General features: G+C 39.4%; 1 protein-coding gene across 1 annotated transcript; it reads right to left on the bottom strand.

Annotated features, from left to right (window-relative positions):
- Positions 1-6: 6 nt before the first annotated feature.
- On the bottom strand, positions 7-14202 carry LOC139702769 (vomeronasal type-1 receptor 4-like). The gene is made up of 2 exons (XM_071604919.1): positions 13441-14202; positions 7-633 (listed from the first exon to the last, which is right to left on the bottom strand). Exons 1-2 carry the CDS (start codon positions 14200-14202, stop codon positions 7-9), a joined length of 1389 nt encoding a protein of 462 aa, XP_071461020.1.
- Positions 14203-22857: the final 8655 nt, after the last annotated feature.

The raw sequence follows: 22857 nt of genomic DNA, 5'->3' as shown, positions 1-22857 counted from the left end.
ACTGGATCACACTGACCAGTGAAAATAGAAGCACAGGCCCGCAAAGAGCTGTCCTGCAGAGAGCGTGGTGAGAACAGAGCACTGGCCTGCTCTCCGGGGCCCTCGGGGGACCCCGGCCCCGAGCCAGCGATGAACTGGGGTACCCGGGACAGGAAGTGGCTTCCCCTGCAGCTCCCTGGATTTCCTGCTGCGACTGCCCACTGGCTGGCCTGGCTGTGAAGGACTGGTGAGCCTACCACCCACGCTGGATGACCTGATGGTGTACGGCGACCTGTCGGACCCTGGACCCCACGGGCTGCGGGGTCTCCTGACCCAATCCCGTCCGTCCCAGGTGAAGCTGCCTTGGAGGATTGGCGCTTTTGGGTGGTGATGGGCGTAGGGAGAAGAAAGGAGGCCGGCGGGGGCTTCGAGGTCCCAAGAAGGAGCGTGGTCACTGGAAAGCTCGGCCCTGCGGTGGACATCTGGACAGCGGAGCCGCACAGACCAGGGCCCTCCGCGAGCGCTCTCCGTGCGGCTCCTCAAGAGCGCGCCTGGTCTCGGCAAGGCAAACCTGGAACCGTCCTGGAAGGTGAGCGAAGCCCCCGAAGACGACCACCGGTGGACGGTCAGCGGCCTCGCCTGTTGGCATTGGTTCTACCAAAGAGAGAAACGTAGAGTCACTTGCCGTATCTGACCAGTCAGAACCCCCGCCACCCTTTGGGATGGATTGGTGGCCTTCCTAGCAGGCCTGTGTGTGTAAGGGAAAAGCTGCTCTCCACCTGCCCCCGACCCTTCAAAACCTGTGCGACATCGGGACATTCTAGATGTGAAGAGGTGCCCGAGGTGTGATAGAGTTAGAAAATAACGTCTTGTGAATGTCCATTTGTTTGAAAAAATCAGAAATGCCTTCTGGAAGTGACTTTGAAATGGATTTGTAAGGCCACCTCCGGGAGCGACACTTGTCCACGTTGGTTCAGTGGGTTGTTGGACATAGAGAAGAGTGGCCGTGAGAAGGAGGTCCTGCCACACTGGTTTTACGTGAAAGACATTTTTCAAATAATGACCATTGTTTTGTGTGTGCATTTTATTCCTCATTAATGTATATATAGTTGAAAATTTTAAGAATTTTTTTTTAATAGCTAGGCTTTCTAGATATTCTAAAGTGCCTGCCTGATACATGTTAAAAGTAGAAGTGGTAAAATAAATAACACATTTTGTAAATTTCTTTTTGTTAAAATTATTACAAAAATTTGTGGGGGGGGGGTGCAATAGCCAACCCCTGTTGAGTATCCAGAGTTGTGTGCTGGTCCTGGGGAGCACCGAGCCAGTGTGCTTCCCGAGAGCCAAGAGTTGTCTGTGGGTTTTATTTTACTTTGCTGTGTACATACTGTGTATGAAGGACAAATGAGTCCTCCTAATCTATATCTAGTCTTTCTAGATGTTAAAGAGGTTGCCAGTGTATGACAAAAGTAGAATTAGTAAACCAATTTTGTATGTTTTGTGTTAAAATTCCTAGGAAGGACTGTCTTCTGAAAATTTGAGCATTATAGCCCACTGGGTCAATGAGGGATCAGAATGCTCATATTTTGAAGTCATTTTCAAATGGGAACTATTGTTACATGTACAGTGTATTCAAGACTGTTACAGAGTGGACAAATTGAGTCCTCTAGTCTTGTCTAGATGTTTAGAGGTGCCCAATGTATGTTAAGTGTAGAGGTAGTAAAATATCATTTTGTAAATATCTTTCTGCTAAAATTCATATGAAATAGTCTTTTAGGAATGGAAGTATTAAACCACCTCTGTGAGCAGTGTAGTACTGTCAGTACTTGCTCAGAGATGTGGAGGAGGTGGGAAGGAAGCAATTGCAAAAGGTAATATGTTAGTGTGTTCATACTTGGACGTTCTCAGACATCAGTTTTCTGTGTTTTGTGCATTTTGGTTTGCTGTGTATATAGTGTATATAATTGACAAAAAAAAATCAGTCCCAATTTTGCTATATCTAGTCTCTAGATATTAAAGAGGTTGCCAGTGTATGACCAAGTAGTTAGTAAAATTAGAACATTTTTTACATTTTTTGTTGAAATTCATAGGGAAAGCTTGTCCTCTGTAATGACTTTTGGATGTGGATTTGTTCAGCCATCTCAAGTGTTACATATGCCTGTACTGGTCCACTGGACTGAAAATAGAAGGAACTGAGGAGGGAAATGTTCAGGACAAAATGATCATGTTAGAAGGTGCCTCATACTTAACCACTGCTACGCGTGCAATTTTATTTACCAGTGCTGTGTAAATAGTGGACAGGGTCTTTTGTGAAATGTCTAGTCCTTCTATATATTCAGAAGTGCTTGATATACTTAAAAGTAGAAGTATTGGAAATGAAACTTTTTGTAAATAATTTTTAAAAACTGATAAGAAATATTTTGTTTGGAAATGTTAAACCACCTCTTAACATAAAAAACAAAATGGGACCACAACCGTAAGAAGTCCAGGAGGAAAACACTGAAGGCCAGAATGAATAATATATTCAAGGTTCTGAATGAGGGCTAGATTTGGAACTCAGTGGTGGGGCACTTGCCTGGAGCCCTGGTTTCCATCCCTAGAATCACATTTAAAAGAAAACTTTGATCAAATGAAAAATACCAACCATTAACAGTGTGTCTAGAAACTGTCCTTCAAAAATAAAGAGGATATAAAAATGAACCTCAGGGAATTTATAAGCACTATACCTGCCCTAGTGAAAATGCTAAAGGAAATCAACACTTTACAATGAAAAATAAAATTATGACACACAGAAACAAAAATCACATGAAGTTCTGACTTGAATGAGATGAACTCTTTATGCACTTCTGGTTTGCATCTCCCTGATTGCTAGAGAAGTTGAATATCTTTTCATATATTTGTTGGCCATTTATGTTTCTTCTTTTGAGAAATAATTACTCAGTTCCTTTGCCAATTTTCCATTGGCTTATTTTTTGTTGTTTTTGGTTTTGTTAAGCTTTTTTAATTCTTTATACAAATGAATGTATATCTAGGAGATGGATATTAATCCCCTTTTAGAGGATTAATACAATTGCTAAAGATATTCTTCCACTTTCTTGGCCTTTGTACGTGTTTGATGCCATCCTACTTATAGATCCTTGATTGGGCTTTAGAGTTCTCTTTCTAAACCATTGTTTAAAAATGATCTGTAGTTCTCTTTCTAAACCATTGTTTAAAAAGGATCTGTATATATAGTAATATAAACAAATAAAACAAAGACATTCTTTGTTTTATTTGTGTATATTAAGTTGTGTGATGGACTGAACCCAGTGCTCTGCCCCTGAGCTACAGCCCTAACCCTTTAGAGTTCTTGCTAGGGAAGTCAGGGCTGCATCAACATATTGGAGCATTGACCCAATGTTTTCTTGTAGCAGTTGCAAATTTTTCACTTTAATTCCAAAGTGGTTGATCCATTTTGCGTTGATGTTTGTGCAGGGTGAGAGAGGGGGATCTAGCTTCATTCTTCTACGTACAGATAGCCAGTTTTCCAGCACCATTTGTTGAAAAGACTATGTTCTCTCCAACCTATATTTTTAGCAAATTTTCAAATTATCAGATTCTTTTCCAAATTATCAGGTGACTGTAAGAATGTGAGTTTGTCTCTGTGCTTTCTCTATTCCATCTGTCTTGAGTCGTACTTTTGTACCTACCCATTTCATGCTGGTTTTGTTACTATTGTCCTGTAGTAAAATTTAAGATCAGATACTGTGATGGCTCTTACATTGATATTCTTGCTCAGGATTTCTCTGGCTATTCTGGGTCTCGTATTCTTCCCAACTAATTTTTTAAATTTCTTTCCTAATTATCTGAAGAAAATCATTGGCATTTTGAAGGGGATTTTATTGCGTACATATAGTACTTTCAGTAATATGGCCATTTTGACAATACTGATTCTGCCTATCAGAGAACGCGGGAGGTGTTCAATCTTCTAAGGTCCTCTTCAACTTCTTTCTTCAGTGCTCTTTCACCTCCTTACTTAGATAAATTTCCAAGTTTCATTAGACAATTGTGAAAGGTGTAGATTTTCTCATTTCTTTCTCAGCATAATCACTATTGTACTACAAAAAAAGCTGTTGATTTTTTGAATATTAATTTTGTTCCATTCTAATTTGCTGAATTCATTTACCACATGTAGAAGTCTTTGGTGGAGTTTTTCAGGTATTCTAGGTGTAGGATCATCTCATCGCCAAACAGAAAATTTGACTTCTTTCTTTCCAAATGATAGCCCTTTATTTTCCTTCTCTTCCTGACCAATCTGGCCAGAGGGTCAAGAACTGTATTGAATAGGAGTGGTGACAGTGTACATCTTTGTCTTGTTCCTCATTTTAGAGGAAATGCATTCAGTTTTTCTATATTCAATATGATGTTGGCTTTAAGTTGGTGACACATATAGCCTTGATAATGTTGAAGTAAGTTCCTTGAATTTCTATATTCTCCAGCATTTTTAAAAAGAATTCCTGCTGGATTTTACCAAAGACCTTGTGTGCATCTATTGAAAAAATCATATGGTCCTTGTACTTAACTCTATTTAAATGGAGAATTACCTTTACTGATTTTCATGTTGAAACAATCTTGCATGCCTTAGATGAAAGCCATTTGATCTTGATGTACTATCTATGTGTTTTTTTGAATGTGGTTTGCTAATATTTTATAAAGGATTTTGCCTTTATGTACTTCAGGGATTTGAGTCTGTGACCTTGTTTCCTTGATGTGTCTTTCACTGGTTTGGGGATCAGGGTTATACTGGTTTCCTGGAATATACTTGAGTATTCCCTTATTTTTAATTTCATGGAAATAATTTGAGAAAGACGGTGTTATTCCTTTAAAGGTCTAGCAGAACTCAGCTGAGAATCCATCTGACCCTAGGTTTCTCCTTGTTGGAAGTCTTTTAGTTGCTTTTTCAATTTCATTATTTCATAGTGGTTTTGTCAGGTTTCTATATCTTTCTGATTCAATGTGGGCAGATCTTATGTGTCTAGAATTGTCACTGTCTTCTAGATTTTTCAGTTTATTGGAGTATAAATTTTCAAAATAGTTTCTAATTATCATCTGAATTTCATTAGTGTCTGTAGTGATATCTGTTTTTTTATCTCTCATTTTGTTCATTTGGATTTTCTTTCTTGGTATGTTTGACTAAGTACTTATCAATCTTATCTATCTTTTTGAAGAACCAACTCTGTCATGTGTTGATCCTTTCTATATTTTTATCCTCAGTTTCATTAATTTTGGCTGTGATCTTAATTATTACTTTGTTCTACTGATTCCAGAATAAATTTGTTCTTTTCTAAAGCCTTGAGATGGAACATTATATTTTTATTTGGAATCTATTTTTTTAAAGAGAGAGAGAGGAGAGAGAGAGACAGAGAGAATTTTTTAATATTTATTTTTTAGTTTTTGGCAGACACAACATCTTTATTTGTATGTGGTGCTGAGGATCGAACCCGGGCCGCACACATGCCAGGCGAGCGAGCTACCGCTTGAACCACATCCCCAGCCCCTGGAATCTATTTTTTGATGTAGGCACTCAGTGCTATAAATTTTGTCTTGCAAATGCCATCACACTGCTGAGGGATTTCTTTATTTCTTCTCATTTATTCTATGATATTAAGTGTCCCCAAAAAAAATCATGTGTGAAATGATGCAGGAAGGTTTGGGGGGGGGATGATTAAGTTATGACAGATGTAATCCAATCGGTGAATCTCAGACAGTATCAACCACACGGTAACTGAAGGAAGGTAAAGTGTGATGGAGGAAGTGGGTTCTTTCTTCAGAATAAGATAGTTTTGTTTTCATGAAAACCCTTTAGTGTAACCTCTGTCATCAAATCAACTTGACTGTCTCCTGGATAACCTGCTGCCCCTTCTACGTCCACAGTTGCTGCTTTCCATTCCCCTTTCACATTCTGGAGAAATCTTTTCTAGCTTCCAGCTCTTCCTCTGCAGTTTCCACAACTCTCAGAGCCTTCCCCAAGTTAGAGTGAGGGTCTGGACTGACTCACCTATGGCCAATGGGATGTTCCATGCAGGCCTCCAAACTTTTGCTAAATCAGGAGTAATTTGGCTTCATTTCTTACCAATCTAGGGTTCTCTGGATCACATTTTAAGACTCCCCCAGAAGCTTTTCTCTTGTGTTAGTGATGTGGCCACCTGTTTGGCACGAGAGGCCTCGCTCACTCACCTTACCTTTTGCCGTGACTTCTGCATTAGACCTAGCCTTTTGTATCTTTTGATTATAGTGAGAGAGGTGTGATGCCTCCTTTCACTTGAAGACTTGTTGGCCATTGTAGAGTCATTAACTGGTCTAATCGCAGTGCTTTCCTGTCTCTGGTGTAGGCACAAGGGGACTGAGGGAGCCAGGGACAGCATGTTCATGAGCTTTCAGAACCCACACATTTATCAGGGATATTTTTATCTCATATTGGCCTTGGTTATGGAGTTCTCAAGGAATTACGATGGTGCTCTCAAAGATCACTGGTCAGACATCATCAAAGCAGACCTAATATTAATGAAATAGTTTCAATGTTAAAAAAAAATTATGAAAATGAGACATGAAGACAAAAATTAAAGACATGCTCTGGTAAAATTGTACAAGGGACTCTCTCAAGGCAGGGCTTCCCCACACCTGAGTAGTTGTGAGGGAAATGAAGTGGAGCACAATCAGAGGAGACATTCTCAAGGCTTTCTGTGGTGTGCTCTTACAGTTCATCTCTAGTCTTCCACTGGAAAATAAGATAACAGTGGTTGGCAACAATTAATTATTTTTAAAGAAAAAAAGCTTGTAGAGAATGTTTTGAATGCTCTCACCATAAAGAAATGGTAAATATTTCAGGCGATGGCTATGTCCAATTCTCTTGTCTGATCATTACACGTTGTGCAAATATCTATAATAAATGTTACGCTGACATGTTATTATTTACCAATAGTATATGCCAAGTGCAGCTTAAAAATATGCTAAGGAAAACATCAGCAGCACAACAACTGCCCTATAGGAAATGATAAATGTAATCCACACAATGAAAAACAAATTTCTGAAAGCAAAACAAACTTACATGGGAAAGCAAGGCTTTATGAGACATTTTGATACATGCAAAATACAGAATTCAGTAGTTCTGATGTACTGATGCATAGAAGAGTTTTAATATCACCACAGAATTTGAAAGACAAAGCATATGAATATTCATAAAACTGTTAATCATTATGCAGTCTGAATAGGTATGGTTTGTGATATCAGCAATGTGATTGTGCGGGTAGACATAAAGACAGATACGTGAGTGCCAATCCACAATCGGGGTGGGGGCTTTAAGGAAGAATAGATTTACTTTAGGTAGAGGGGAATGTAGGGAGGTGAGCATGGGGGTGGGAAGGATATAGTTAATGAAACAGACATTAATACCTTGTGTAAATATATGACTGCATGACTGATGTGATTCTACCCCATGCACAATAAGTAAGAAATTATTCTCCATTTATCTTTGATATATCAAACTGCATAAATGCATTCTACTATCATGTGTAATAAGAACAAATTAAAAAATTTAAAAATTAACTGAAAAATAAACCAAACAGCTTTATATGGAGTCTAGCAATTTATAATCAGCTTAAAGTATATACTTGTAATGTTATGATGGCTATTGTAAGCCCATTATACAAGAAATAAAAAGAAATGATAGCAGATCAATGCATGCCCCTAGAAAAATCAAGATGAAAAAAAGACTGAGAAATACAGAAAACAACTGACCAAATAGACATAATAATTCCTTTACTTCAGCAATTTCTTAGTTCTACCTCTCTATTTTGGAAAATATTGTTATTAGTGCATTACATAATAGTGGGGTTCATTTTAACATACTCATATATTTATATAACATAATTTGCTTCATATTAATACCTAGTACTTTTCCATTCCCTCCCCTCATTCTTGGCCATGACCCCTTCTACTCTATTAGTTTTCCATTCATTTATTTATTTATCTATTTATTTTTGTTTTTTATTTGTTTATTGGAGAAGGTACCAGGGACTGAACCCAGGAGTGCTTAACCACTAAGACACTCCTAGCCATTTTTTATATTTTATTTAGGGACAGGTCTCACTGAATTGCTCAGAGCCTTGCTAAGTTGCTGAGGCTGCATTAGAACTTGAGATCCTCCTGCCTCAGCCTCCATAGTTGCTGGGATTACAAGCATGAACCACCACCTCCAGCTTCTTATATTTATTTTTAATAATAGGTTCCTTATCTATTTTTATGATACAGAGTCATCATCCAGAATAGTTGACATTTGCTTATTAATACATGTACAAAACAAAGTGTGATTGGTTTCACTCTCCAGTATCCAAATTGTCATATGAGCACTGCATATTGTTCTGTTCCCACTGTAGGTGGCTGTGGTGGACCTTGGAGGCTTTGGGCTGTGTGTAGAACAGTTTTCTGTACATGGATGGACAGTCATGTCAGGATTTCCTTCAGAAGGCTTCCTGATAGTGCCAGCCAACTTCTCAAGTTGGCTCCCCAGTACTGCACAGTGATGTTGCACAGTGACTCCGTGATACAGCATCACCTTCTTTATATGGCTCCCTGACACTACTTTCTGATCTTGTCAGGGAGAGTTACTTAACTGTGACCTTCCCAAGACAGTGCCTAGACTGAAGTATAGACTCTGTGCCTAATGCTGGTAAGTGATGAGAACTCCAAGTTAACTCTCTGTTTAGACTGAATCTCTGCATGGTGCTCAGATCTGAGCAACTTGTGTTCTCTAGATCTGCACCTCACTCCCCCGCATTCACTTCTGCCTCAAGCATCTGCAGTGATGTAGGGTGTTAAGAGCTCTGTTCCAGTCTCAGATGTCACCAGCATTTTCAAACTCTGCCTTGCTCTATTCAAAACTAAACTTCAGTTCCTTTATATAGTCACCCACATTAATAGCCATACTCTCAAGTTGTTTTGATTCTATAAGCAGCTAGTGGATAACTGAGTATTTTCAGATCATGTTCTTAGAATCTTTCGCAATAATTTTAAAATATCAATGGATTAAATTTTACAATCAAATTGCCTAAATTGCTCAAAGGTATTTAAAAAATAAAAACATTTTTGACCTAGATATTGTCTAAAATAGACTCAATATAGATAGAGGAACACAAAGAGGCTGCAAGCAAAGGAATGAAAAATACTCCCCATGCAACTATGAACCAAACTATAATGTTTATTTCATGGTTTACAGTGGTCATTATTATTCTATCATGCAAAGAGCCCTTTAAGAGAGAAACTGTAAAAAAAATAAAAGAAAGATAGAACAAAAGAAAGAAAAGAAAAACAACAGACCAAAAGACATGTGTTCACTATGAACCTATATAATTATAATATATATGCAGTTTGCCTTGGGTTTCCAACTATCTGAGGCAATTTTGACAGAAATGAATCAGTAGACAGCATCACAGGCACACGAGAAGCCTTAATTATCCTACTTTCCATAGTGGATAAGAAAATCACACAGTATGCATAAGGAAGCAAGGATATAAAGACAATGCTGCAAAACAATCAAGCCTAACAAGCCTATAGAAAGTACTCCACCAAACAGCAGAATACACAGTTTTATCAATAGCTCAAGGAACCTCTCACAGCATAGCTCACCACATAGGCCATTAAAATCCTGAAAAATGTTAGAACATTGCAATCCACTAACTCTCTTTTTTGACCAAAATGGAATATGGAAATAAATAGCAGATGGGAACCCTGAGAAGATATAACATGTTGACCATGTGTCCTGGGCAGTGTTCCTTATTAGACCAACCGGAGATGAGAAACTGAGGAAATTGTTCCAGTGTTGGCTCCATGTTATGTTTTACATCATGTGATCCAAGCTTCGTTCCCAGGTGGCTGTGTTCAGAGGTAGGGCCTTTGGAAGGTGATTTAATCTTTAGGCTCTAACACATCAATAAACTTGTTTGTGGGTGGACTTATATGGGCTACTGAGAGGGGTTAGGGAGTGAGGAGATGGGGCCTAATTGGGTGCTTTTCCGAGGATATATTTTGTCCCTGGACCATGAGGTAAGCTGTTGTGTTCCACTCTTGCTTCCTGACATAATGTTCTGTATCAACACAGTCATAGAAGCAATGGAGCAGTTGATTATGCACTAAATTTGGGATGCATCAAATTTAAAAGCTTCTGCAAACTAAGAAAATAATTAAGAGCATAAAGAGAGAGCCTTCTAAACTCAGAGAAGATCTTTTCTAGCTACTACTCTAGAAGGGAATAAATACCCAGAATATATAAAGAACTTTAAAAAATTAATACCAACCCCCCCCAAATATCCCAATTAATAAATGAGCAGAAGAACTAAATAGACACGTCTCAAGAGAAAAACAAATGGCCAATGGATATATGAAAAATGTTCACCATTTCTAGTAAATTAAAATTACATTGAGGTTTCATCTCGTACTGGTTAGAATGGCAATCACCAAGAATACAAATGATATAAATGCTGGCAAGGATGCTGTGAAAAGGTACACTTGCACATTGTTGTTGGGACTGTAAATTACTATAGTGACTCTAGAAAACAGTATGTTGATTTCTCAAAATCTAGAAATGGAACCACTGTATTATAAACTCTTTAAAGTAAACTATATTAAAAGGCTTAAAAGAATGTGAAAACTATTCAATCTCCTTAGAAATCAGGGAAGTGCAAATAAATCTTCATATTTTCATAAAGAAATAGACCAAACAAAATACCAAGTATCGGTAAGAATTTTGGAACACTAAGAAAACCACACCCTTCCAGTAAATGTGAAAATTGATCAACATTATGCAAAACTATTTTGCAGTTTTACTGAAATCAGATTGGATTTAAACAACAACACTCCAATTCCACTACTATGTGTATATGCAGTACAAATTTGTGTGTGTGTCAACCTAAAATGTTTTCTAGAATTCAAGTGTCTATGACTTTTCCAAATAATTGAACTAACTGGGAAACACATTCCTATCTGCAGAGAATGATTAAGGCAGTGGTGTGACATTCACATAGCATAATTCAGTGCTGAAAAAGGATTTACAAACCATAAAAAAAAAAATACAGATAAATTAAAGCAACCCGTGGAATTTAAAAGCCATGGTCAACAGAGTTCCTGTTGTATGATGTCTGTATCAAGAACAATATAATATGAAATGCTCTCTGCTTATATTTGTCAGAATAGGCTCACCCTTCAGGTGAGGGACAACAGGAATCATGAGGAGAGCTCTGTGGCCAGCATGTTCTGATTTTTGTCTGACAAGACTCAGAGCCATTCCTAGTGGTTTTTTTTTAAACATCATGTGAACACCATGGATGACATATTAATGGAGCATTAAATATTTCACATGCATGACAATTAGTTTTGTGTTCAGAGGACTGAATCCAGTGCCTCACATACACTAGGTGGGCACTCTATCATGAGCTTCCCTCAAAGCCCCAATATCAGAATATTTCTAAAGGAAGGCAAATATAATAATGTGAAATTACCCAAGTCCACAGATATTAAATCTCTAACCTGTGCTTAGTATATCTTAAAATAAGCAATAGTCTAGGTTGATCACAAAGATAAAATAAACATAAAACTAGTAATGAAACATAAAATGTATCTCAAAGTTATTATAAAAGAAAGATGGAAAAATAAAATATCATGAAGAGCACACATAAGGTGATAAATCATGTCACAATTTTTGTTATAGTCAACAAAAATAGAGTAAGTGTTCCTGTTGAAGACATATCTTTCACTATATTCTGTTATATTTTTGAAAAGATTAACCATTCATAAATACCCTCCTGGCATAGATATCAAAAGCAGATAATAAATGGTATTTTTTTTTCATGTAGTTAATATTTTATACATTTTATTATGTTTTATTAGTGAATTATAGTTATACATAATAGTGGGTTCATTTTTTGCTTTTTTATTTATTTATTTATTATTGAATTGATTTTATTTATTTAAATACATGACAGCAGAATATATTACAATCTTTATTACATGAATAGAGCACAATTTTTCATATCTTTGTATATAATAGTGGGTTCATTTTGACCTAATCGTACATGCATGGAACATAATCTGTTCCATTTAGCCCCCTACTGGTCTTTCTGGTATTTAATTATCTTTAATTGGTGCTATATAGATATACATAAAGGAGGAATTCACTGTGGCATATGCAGATATGTACAAAGCAAAATTTGGTCAATTTCATTCCCCAGTCCCTCCCTGCTCCCAACCCTCCTTCTTCCCTTTCAGTTTTCATCAGTTTTCCTAGGATCTGCCTATTCCCCCTTTTTCTTTTCTTTTGCCCTTGTTTCTGCATATGAGAGAAATCATTCCACTCTTGACTTTCTGAGTCTGTCTTATTTCACTTAGCCTGATGTTCTCCAGTTTCATCCGTTTATCCACAAATGACTCACTTCATTTTTCTTCGTGGCTGAGTAAAACTCCATTGTGCATATATACTACATTTTCTGGATCCGTTCATCTGTGGACGGGCACAGTGTTTCATAAATTAGCTGTTGTGAATTGTGCTACAATAATTATTAATGTTCCTGAATCACTGTAGTACAATGATTTTTTGTTCTTTGGATTAACACCAAGCATGGGATGCTGGGAGGTACAGTGGTTCCATTACTAGTTCTTTGAGGTATCTCCATACTGCTTTTCAAAAGAGTCATGCCGTCCCACCACAATGTCTGGGTGTACCTCTCCTCTGCCGCCTCTTCACCAGCATTTAGTAGTATTTCTGTTCTTGGTGATTGTCATTCCCAGTAGAGTGGTTGAAATCTCAATGTAGTTTCGATTTTTTTTTCCTAATTGAGAGGAATGATAAACAATTTTTCATATATTTTTAGCTATTTGAGTTTTTCCCTTTAAGAAATGTCTGTTTAGTCCTTTTTCCCATTTATCATTTGAATTATTTCTTGGGGTTTTTTTGGTATTCATTTTTTCAGTTTTTTGTTGTTGTTGTTGTTGTTGGTTCTTAACATTAATCCCCCATAAGATTAGCTGGCAAAGATATTCTTCCATTCTTTATTAATTCTTAATCTACAATTTTATAATATTATTTCTTACCACACAAGCAGCATAACAAATCATCATACACACTCAACACATATAATGGCTCGTTTACACTCATGCAGATGTCTGTGTTCTGACACTTGCTTGTTTTACACTCTGTCATATTGTGTTCATGAATCCAGGTAGGTGAGTAACAGCAGAACATTTATATGTGCATATAGTTCACATAGTCATGCAGATAAAAGAGAATGCTCTACTCCAGGTGAAGCAGAGTCTGGAGACTTTGGAGTCCCCTCTCATGAGAACAAAGGGACTGAGAGCTGAGAAAGCTATATTGGTTAAGGCAGAGAGATGCTCCAACAACTGACTGGGATTTCCAGAAACACCCAAGCAAACCTGAAAGCTGCAGGAGAGCATGTACAAAGACACAAAGGTGCTCGCCAAAACAAGAATGGTTACAGTCGCTCTGGACTCTGGGGAGGATCTGGGGGCAGGACTCTTGCCATGGAGGTGTTGGAACCTCTGTTTGTGCCTGTATAGAATAAAGACCATGTAGCCACTGGCCCAGGGCATGATCCCCAAACACAGCACATCAGGGAACGACAGCAAGACTACATTTACTGTGTGTACACTTTTTTCATAACCACTAGCAGAACAGTATTCAAATTCTTTTCTCTGTGTCATATTAATGTCACCCCTATTCACAGTCACATGCACAGGAACAATGGTATTGACCAGCAGGTGGAGGATCCAGCACAGGAACACAGAGGTGCTAGTGTACCTGGGGGCTTTCACTTGGAGCTCTGCCCACCTGGAGTCCCTGGGGCTGATGGTGATGGCCTGGAAGACACTCAAGAGGCAGGTGCTGCTGAAGGACATACCCCTGCCCACCCTGTGAACATAGAAAACAAGTTTGCATCCAAGATCACTGAAGAAATGTCTAAACCCAAGAACTGCCATGGTCTGTGGGACTCCCCTGCAGAGCAGGAAAAGGGAGTTGGCTACAGTCAGGTGCCTAATAATCCAATCTGTGCATCTTAACCTACACCCAGAGCAGTAAAGGCAGAGGGAGGAGGAGAGGAGACAGAAATTCCCCAGGATTCCAACCACAGTCTGGGTCAAGAAGACCACACCCATGGTCAGGTGCCCAGAGGCCATTCTGCCAGTTCCCATAGATGATATTTATCTTCAGATCCCAGGATCCTGCATGAGGACAAGAGGTAAGGGGTACAATTAAAAGGTCAACCAATGCCCAATATGTCCACTTATTATTAGTTCTCACTTAAAATATATATGATTTTTCAATTATCAGATTTCAACTGCATTTTAACTTTCTATGTACAAATTTTAAGTGTATGAAAAAAGTTATACGTTTTTAAAAGATTCCAACTTTAGAATGTCAACCATTTCAAGTGTTTTGTGATATATTTATAATTGATGTAAAGTGAAGCATAAACTTTCATTCCTTATAATTCCCTTCATGCTATGAAGCCAGCACTTGTAATTACAAGATGAGGAAGATTTAAGCTGAGAGATATCTGATTTGTTTATATCCACCCTAGATCAGTAGTATAGGGGTTGATACAGTCTGGCCTGATTTTAAGAAGTGCATTTAGCCTAGTTGTTGTATTTATACCAGTTAATTGTAACTAAGTTCATTATGACATGATTATATTGCCACAGGAAGGTACTAATATTTGAGGACTTGATCACTAAAACTAGTAAAACTTTAAGTTTTATCTACAGTGCTAAAAGAGTGCAGTTAACCACCATGTTCCACCATCAAAGCTAGTTAGCTGAGTTTTCTCAGTAACCCAGACATATATTTAATTTTATGTTTTATACTTTGTCATTCTATTTTTATACCTTTATTTTATTTATTTATTTTTATATGGTGCTGAGGATCAAACACAGGGCCTCACACATGCTAGGTGAGCGCTGTAATACAATGCCACAACCACTGCCCCTTTGTCATTCTATTTTATATCAGTAATATATAATTGAAGTTTCAGCATATTTTCACTGATATGTAAAGCATTATTCTGTAAGTCAATATCAATTAGAAACAAACCTTCAAAGATCTTGATAAAAGGTATATTGCACAGATTGATGTATAGAATTATAAGAAACTACCCCATGACCAAGTTGGATTTCATGAATACAGGATTAGCCCCACATCAAAAGAGCCACAGAAAAACTTGTTTTCTTTTATACCAGGAAGAAAGCTAAGTATCCCTACCACAATCTGATGATACCCTTAGATTATAAGTATTGAAACCCTACCGCATGATAATGTAGAGTAGAAACTACAGTTACCTAGTGTTAGTTCATATGCTAATCATGTAACATATATGTTAAATAAAATAATGTAAGAGATAAGATGTGTAAAGAATATTTCTGCATGATAGTTAAAAAATTTAGTAGTGTGTCATGAAATCCTGCGCATTTTATACACTGAAATGGTCGGCATGGGAGTTGGTATATATTTTCAATTATATTTGTTTTAATTGACTAATGATTTTGTACACTAATAGTATAGAAAGTTATGTATTCATATATACATATATGTATATAAATGCACATTTTTAGAGTCAGTCAAACTCAATAGCATACCTATCAGCCTGTGAACTTAACAAGATTAAGTAACTAAAAATGTAATATTAGGATTTTCTTGTGCAGAAAAAAAATCATCCTAAGAAGTCAATGAAATCTGACAACTGCTATCTGACACTGATTCTCATGAATTCGACTGTTCCTTCCACACTGCCCCCTGAACCACAGGAATGGAAACAGTCTCATCACCACCAACATCCACTCATGTCCCCAGTACAGATGTAGCCCCTGTACCATTCAGCACCTCTGACAATAGAGTTTGAGGAAACCTTTCTTATCCAGTCACTAATATTCAGATACACTGAATCTCCACACCATTACAGAGTTCTTGCAGGCTTATCATTATAAGAATGGAGGTATATAGGTAGACCTCCAGTTATCTTAAAAGTGTGTCCATGATTGGTCTGAAGCAAGTTCCACAGAAGAATAATTTCAGAATTACAGTCTTCAGTTACATTTGCATACTCCATTTTCCATGTCACATGGACTACCAGGAACCTTTATTTTAACAACTGCACTAACTTCCATGGAGGTCATCAGGTACTAGGGAGGGGTCTGTTATCCTCAACTCTCTTTACTAATTCACTTCCTGCCTCAGGAATCACTCCTCCTCCTGAGTAGCTTAGGCACTGGACCACAATCAAGCCCATAAAATCCCCTTTGTCATATGTAACCACTTACCTAGATCCCTGCTAGATCTCCTTCCCCTACAAATTCTCCTTGTCAGACACAAGTATAACATCCCCACCTTCCTCCATCCTGCTCACTGGTGAGCACATCCAGCGGTCCTCATGGGCAGTGCTGTATGGGTGGAGGCAGCCAGACCCTGAGATATGGCTTTGTGATTCTGTGACCTCACCTCCCTGCAGAGCTGCAATTTCTCCTGTCACTAAAACGATGGAGAAGTCTGGGGAATATGAGAATAACTCTGGAAACTTTTTCCCTGTTGCAATTACCAAGGTAAGTTCCTAACTCCCAGCTAGCATCTCCAAAGAGAGTTGAGATTGTCTTGAGACTGTGTTTCCCTCCATCATGATCCGAGGCCATGGGGCACATAGAGAAAAGCAGGGAATATTATGGTGTCCATAGATGGTTGAACAGTTGAAGAAAATGTGGCTCATATACCTGTTGTGATATTATTCATCTATAAAAATATAAAGTATTATCATTTATATCAACATGAATGAACCTGGACGATATAATAAATGAAAAAGGTCACATGAAGATGAATACTGCATGTTCTCAGTTACGTTTTAATCTGCACATTTTAAAATTTAGGGCAGATTGGTGGTTACCAGAGGCAAGGTAGAGTGGGAAGGGGAATGGGAAAAGGATGGGTAACAGAGAACAGCTGTGCCATTTTATAGCAGAAATAATTTTTAGTTTTCTGCACAGTAGGGTGACTAGTTGACAACAATTAATTGTGTATTTGAGAACAGCTAGTAGAGAGATACTGAGTGTTTAAAACACAAAAATGGTTAATGTTTGATTTGATATGTCGGTTCCCTCCCCCCTTTTAACACATATTGTGCACATGTACTAAAATATTCCATAGGCCTTAAATAGGCACACTGCTTACATCAACTTCACATGCTTAAAAAAATGTTTCTAGGAAAAAAATTACCTAGAATTGTAGTGTTTATATTCCTGTCTGGTTCACACTGCATGTTTTTGCCCCGATACAGATTGAGCATGAATAAGGTAACTTTAGTTAAATGTTGGCATACTTGAGGGCTTTTGTGATAGGATTAGGGCTCTTAAAAGAACAATTCCTGAAGGTGTTGCTGTCCTTCTTATACATAAGGACACAAGAAGGCTACCATGTGCCAGTTTGTAAGCGCTCTCAAGAAGTTAGGGGCCACTTAGCATCATGCTAAGTAAAATTAGCCAAACTCAGAAATTCATATGAAGAAGATTGAGTAAAATAAAGGAAAGGAGATGGAAGGATAAGATGACATAAAGAACTAATCAAATGCAAATTAATACAAGAGGGAAAAGAAGTCCAATAGAATAAATGAAGAGTAGAAAGGGGAGGGAAGATGGGAAGGAAAAAGTGGGATCAAAAACAAATCAGGATTAACCCAACTACTATATATAACTATATGGCCCAATAATAATAAAAGAAAGAAGTGGGCCCAGAACTTTGGTGTTGGCCTCCCAGACTTCAGAAATGATAAGTGAACACAAGCTGCTGAAGCACCTGGCGTTGTGTTATGGCTACATGTGCATGGGCTTACTCTCGTCCAGCAAGGAGGTCCACAGGACAGGATAGAGAAGAGTGTGGCTGCAGAGTCATTAACAAAGACCTCCTGAGACCAAGCAGGAAGCAGGTCTGATTTTATTATGCAGTTAATATATATTAACTGCATAATAAAAGCAGTAGCTAGGCAGATTACAGGTGGCCACCAATGCAATTTCTGCTAATATCCTTGCAGCAACCAATCGAGGAGCGGACAGTAGAGCAAGCACAGGGACTACAACACATGCCTCATGCCCAGGGCTGTGCCTACCAAGTAAGCGGCCTGCCACTCATGCAGTGAGTGCCTGAGGCCTGCACTCTCCATACTAGCATAAGGGGAGTGGCCTGCCACTCAGACACCCTTAACCTTAACGCATGCCATGTATGCAGTACTCCATGCACCCGTCCCTACATCTCCCCCCTCTGACTGTGCTGCAGGGACTTCAGCCAGCATTGTTGTTTTTCATTCGGTGGCCTTTACATGGTTACATAAGCGCCTCACAACACAAGAAAAAATTATCAGTATTATAAACAGTAGGGCCAGGATAATAGCATTATAAGGATTAGTTAATTTGGCTACAGGTTTTTCCAATGTTTAGTTAATCCCTGAAAGAAAGAAGGGGTTGTCAAGATAGACACCCTAGTCTCATTGATTTTGACAATTGTCTTAGTAAGGTTATGCATAGTCATAACATAGTTAGCATCCCAAGCGCCCTTAATATACTAAGAAAAATGGGAGAAGTGTAAGGTTACATCTTCAGATACAGCATATTGGGTGACATGAATACTATGAAATTCAGGGTCACGAGTGAGCCTTTGCAATATAAACAGAATATCTAGTTGTTCCTGGTGGAGGTCTAGTTCTTGCTGAATGACTAAAATAGTGGTTTGGAACAGTTTATTTAAGTCATTTTGAACACCAAAGGCTTCTGCAATGGAGTAGACACATTGTTTACAGTCTGAGCCATCTGGATACTCTGAGCAAAGATGTATGGTGGCAATGGTGGCTACCTGGGCAATAAAGGATCTCATTCAGAAGATTCTTCATCTCCATGTCCCCTGGACTCCTCTACTCTCCGGACAGGTTCATTGGAAGCCAGATTACTGGGGGCAATCTGGGGATGAATATATGTTTAACTTTAGAGGTTGTCTAAACTTTAACTTTAAAGGTTAGACAATTTGTGAGCCAGCAGGATGTATTGACTGCACAAGGTATCTCTGGATGAGTGATATTTATGCCATGAGTATCATTGATTATTAGCATGGCAAAGGGTGGCATAACACAAGCTTTTGCATAGGGGGTATGGGTATAATTTGGCACAAAGGCAAATCCATGGTCAGGGTCTGGACTCAATATCGACCCATTCATCCAGCCAGATGCTGCCCATTTGATGAGTCTAGCAGCCAGCAATATTGGTGTGATATCCATCATACCATATTGATTTCCTGCATAATGGTTGGAATCAGATTGTCCCACATAGCAGGTACTGCAGTAGCCCATCTGGGTTTTGGGCACATCAGTTACATTCCAGGGAGCTGTGCCCATCCAGCACACAGATGTTTTTCTTCCCCCAGAGAACTTCCTCTTATCAAGGAGATAAGCTACGGCAGTGACACTGATACCATGGGATGCTATCATTATCTGAGAGGGGGACTTTCCAAAAAGTGTTGCTGGGCATGTTGGCAGCAAGGGCTTCTTGCATTTGCCATGGTGGAGTCTATGGCTATAGGTAGCATTAACTATACCTCTAAGGTCAGTGAGAGACAGCCCAACATATGGCTTATTATAGTTATCTACAATAGTGTCATTGACAAGAACAAAACAGAGGGGACTGTCTGGATTATGGGTTTCACTATATACTACGGAGAAACAAATAGGCAGAGTGGTTATGGAAATGTTGGCATTCCAGGTTATGGTCACCTACTGGATGGATAACTCAGGATCAATAAGTTTTGAATTATTAGAAAAGAGCTTAGGTAAAGCTCCTTCCCAATCAGCAACTGCTAAAGATGGTGGCCTAGTGACCAAAGCTCAATTTACCTGATGGGAGGCTTCACTGTTAGCAGTGAGCACTGCACACAATAGGACCATCAACCTAAGCCCAGGGATGGTATTGCCACCAGGCAAAGGAGCCAATCTGGTGGCTTGTTCAACAAGACCTTTAATATCACCCAGGCTACTTTAAGTGAGGTCTGTATGCATTGTTGAGTCCTTTGTTGTGAGGTTTCTCCTCCAGAGTTAGTTTCTTCATCTTCTTGGTTGGTGGTTTTAGGGGTTCAGGGCTTGACTTTCTGGCAGGCTCCCAGATGGAGTGAGATTCCTGTAAACATATGTAAACCCTCCACTTATGGTTAGGAGGGCCCCGGACCATCCTATGCATTTGTTATGGCATCCATGAGACCACAGGTAGATGGGAGGGCCCCATGAGGATGGTCCCAATGCTTATGGGCTGCTGTTTCTGTAGAAAATTTTAAAACTGAAAGAAAATTTAAAGTAAATAAGATTCTTTTCAAGGCATCACAAGGGGACTTGGTATATAGTTTCCCCCTCTGCTTTGTAACATGGTCTTTAATTCCTTGTGTGTTCTTTCTGTGATGCCTTGAGTCCAAGGGTTGTAGGGGATCCCAGTTAGGTCCTGTTTTTGTCAATCATTGCAAACTGCTTGAAATGTCTTGCTAGTACAGGCTGGCCCATTGTCAGTTTTAATAAACATGGGAACATCCATAATTCCTAAACATTTAAGTAGGTGAGAGATGACCTCTTTTGTGGTTTCTCCTGAAGAGACTATGGCCATTACACAACCTGAATACATATCAACAATTACATGAATTAGATGTTAAATTTCCAAAAGGAGAAACATGAGTGACAGCCATTTATTTGCCATAAAACATTATATCTCAATTCTTGGGGATTCACTCCAGCAGGTTGTAAAGGTCCAGTAGGGAGAAGAGGTGCACATTTTTTGCAGTCTCTGACTAACTGTCTGCAAGCCTCCTTAGTCCTGCTTTTATGCAACTGCCATGGCTGAGGCCAGCAAAGAGGCTTGAACTGCTTGTGTCCCTATATCCTGAGTGGCCAAAATGCAGTCATCCAGTGTGCCATTTTGTACTGGTGCCACTGCTGCTCTATGTTCCTTATTTAGTCCGTCCCAGATCAACTCCTTGGCTAAGGCCACCCTGGCTCCTTCTTGAGACACCTTCCCTTCTACCGCCTTGTTTACTCTGTCAATAAACTGTGGCAAGTCCTCAGTGGCTCTCTGCCTTAAGTCCTGTGTAGAAACTGTCCCTTCCCCACATGGTAACTTCCTCCAGGCCCTAGAGCAACAGAGTCGCACCTGATCTAAATAATTTCATAGGCCTATGGCTTGTACCACAGGGGAACTGTAGATTCCCTCTCCCTGCAAGCACTCAGCCAGGAGGTTAACATTTGTGGTTACAGACATCAGTGTGTTATGATCCCCCTGCTGTTCACATTTATCAAAGAAGAATGCTTTCCACATCAAAAATGTTGCAGGCTCAAGAGCTGCTCTGGCTAGGTCCTTCCAGTTTTGAGGGCAATTAAGTTCAAGACTGAGTGATTCAAGCATTTTCTCTGCAAACAGCCCCCAAGGTCCATCCTCTTTTACTTTAACTCCTTCAGAGTACCCCAATGCATGTGGATACCAAGTGGCAGGGCACTGTAGTATGGGGGCCGTGCTGACTGGGAAGGCTTGTACTCCCTTATCCCACTTCTCATCTCTTATTCTACACAGATGTTCAAAAGGATCTCTGGCCTCCTGGAATGGGTTTCTGGAAGACCATGGCTTGGGCTTGTCCACTGGCCTGGTCATTTCTAAGCTGTCATAGTCCTTGCTGGTTTTGTCATTGCCTCATAAGGAGGCAGTTGCCATTGACTCAGGGAAGATATAATCTTTGCCTGTCAGTAGAAGGTGCACCTGCACCATTTGTGGTCACCTCTTTCTGCACCATGAAGGATAGAGGTACCATTTCCTGTCTGTCTCCTTCCTGCAGCCTTTGTGGTTGATTGCTTTGAAGTAGATTCTCTCTCCCCCCTTCTCTGCTTGCCTGTCTTTCACACCCTCTTCTTCCCTCAGGGCCATCATTATGTGACAAGGGTTTGTTTCAGGGTCCCCTGAACTTTGCTGAATGGCTGTTACAATAGGAAAAAAATGTAGTGGTAAAGTACAACCCATCTCACTTCAGCTTGCTGTGCATTGCCATTATCTTGTCCCATATCCTAGGATCAAAAACATCAGCAGCACTTATCCATGGACTGGTATCAGTTACAACATCCCAGAACTTCTGAGTTTCTCTCTTATTCAGGGTTAAACCTCTGGTATCTAAGAGAGTGCACAGCACTTGCAGCTGCAAGTCTGTGGTGGAACTCAGTAGGTTACCCATTTCCCCTTCCTCACTGCTTTGTGAGGGGCCACACCCTGTCTTATAGGCTTACCTCAGGTCCCTGTTCAGGCACCAGCTGCATGGGCCCTCTCTCTTGTTCAGTGAGGAGGTCCACAGAACAGGGTAGAGGAAAGTGTGGCTGTGGAGTTGCTAATCAAGACCCCTGGAGACCAAGCAGGAAGCAGGTCTGACTTTTTGTGCAGTTTCCATGTATATATACTCAGGCAGTAGCTCAGCAGATTACAGGCAGCCACCAGTACAATGTCTGCTAACTTTCCTTGCAGCGACCAGTCAAAGAGTGGGCTGTGGAACAAGCGCAGGGACTGCAACACATGGTCTCATGCCCAGGGCTCTGCCTATGGGGTAAGTGGCCTGCTGCTCACATGCCTATCATGAGGGGAGTGACCTTCCACTCAGACGCCCTTAACATATGCCATGTATGCAGTACTCCATGCACTTGTCCCCACATGCATGAGAAGATTAATACTGTAAACCAGGTCATGACTGGATTTTTCCTTTTTTAAAATGTGTATTGTCTATGTAAGAAAGGATTAATCATT

The sequence above is a fragment of the Marmota flaviventris genome, chromosome 18 (genome assembly GCF_047511675.1).
Source record: "Marmota flaviventris isolate mMarFla1 chromosome 18, mMarFla1.hap1, whole genome shotgun sequence".
NCBI classification, from domain to species: Eukaryota; Metazoa; Chordata; class Mammalia; order Rodentia; family Sciuridae; genus Marmota; species Marmota flaviventris.
The sequence above is the reverse complement of the archived record's forward strand: the minus strand, read 5'-3'. Positions and strand labels throughout refer to the sequence as shown.

Excerpts from the sequence above, each read along its gene's own strand:
- LOC139702769 (XM_071604919.1), bottom strand. The coding sequence starts at position 14,202 with ATGGCCTCTGGGCACCTGACCATGGGTGTGGTCTTCTTGACCCAGACT. Across the intron at positions 634-13,440 it reads TGCTCTCCTGCAGCTTTCAG|AACCAATGCCAACAGGCGAG; the intron begins GTTTGCTTGGGT and ends TCTCTTTGGTAG.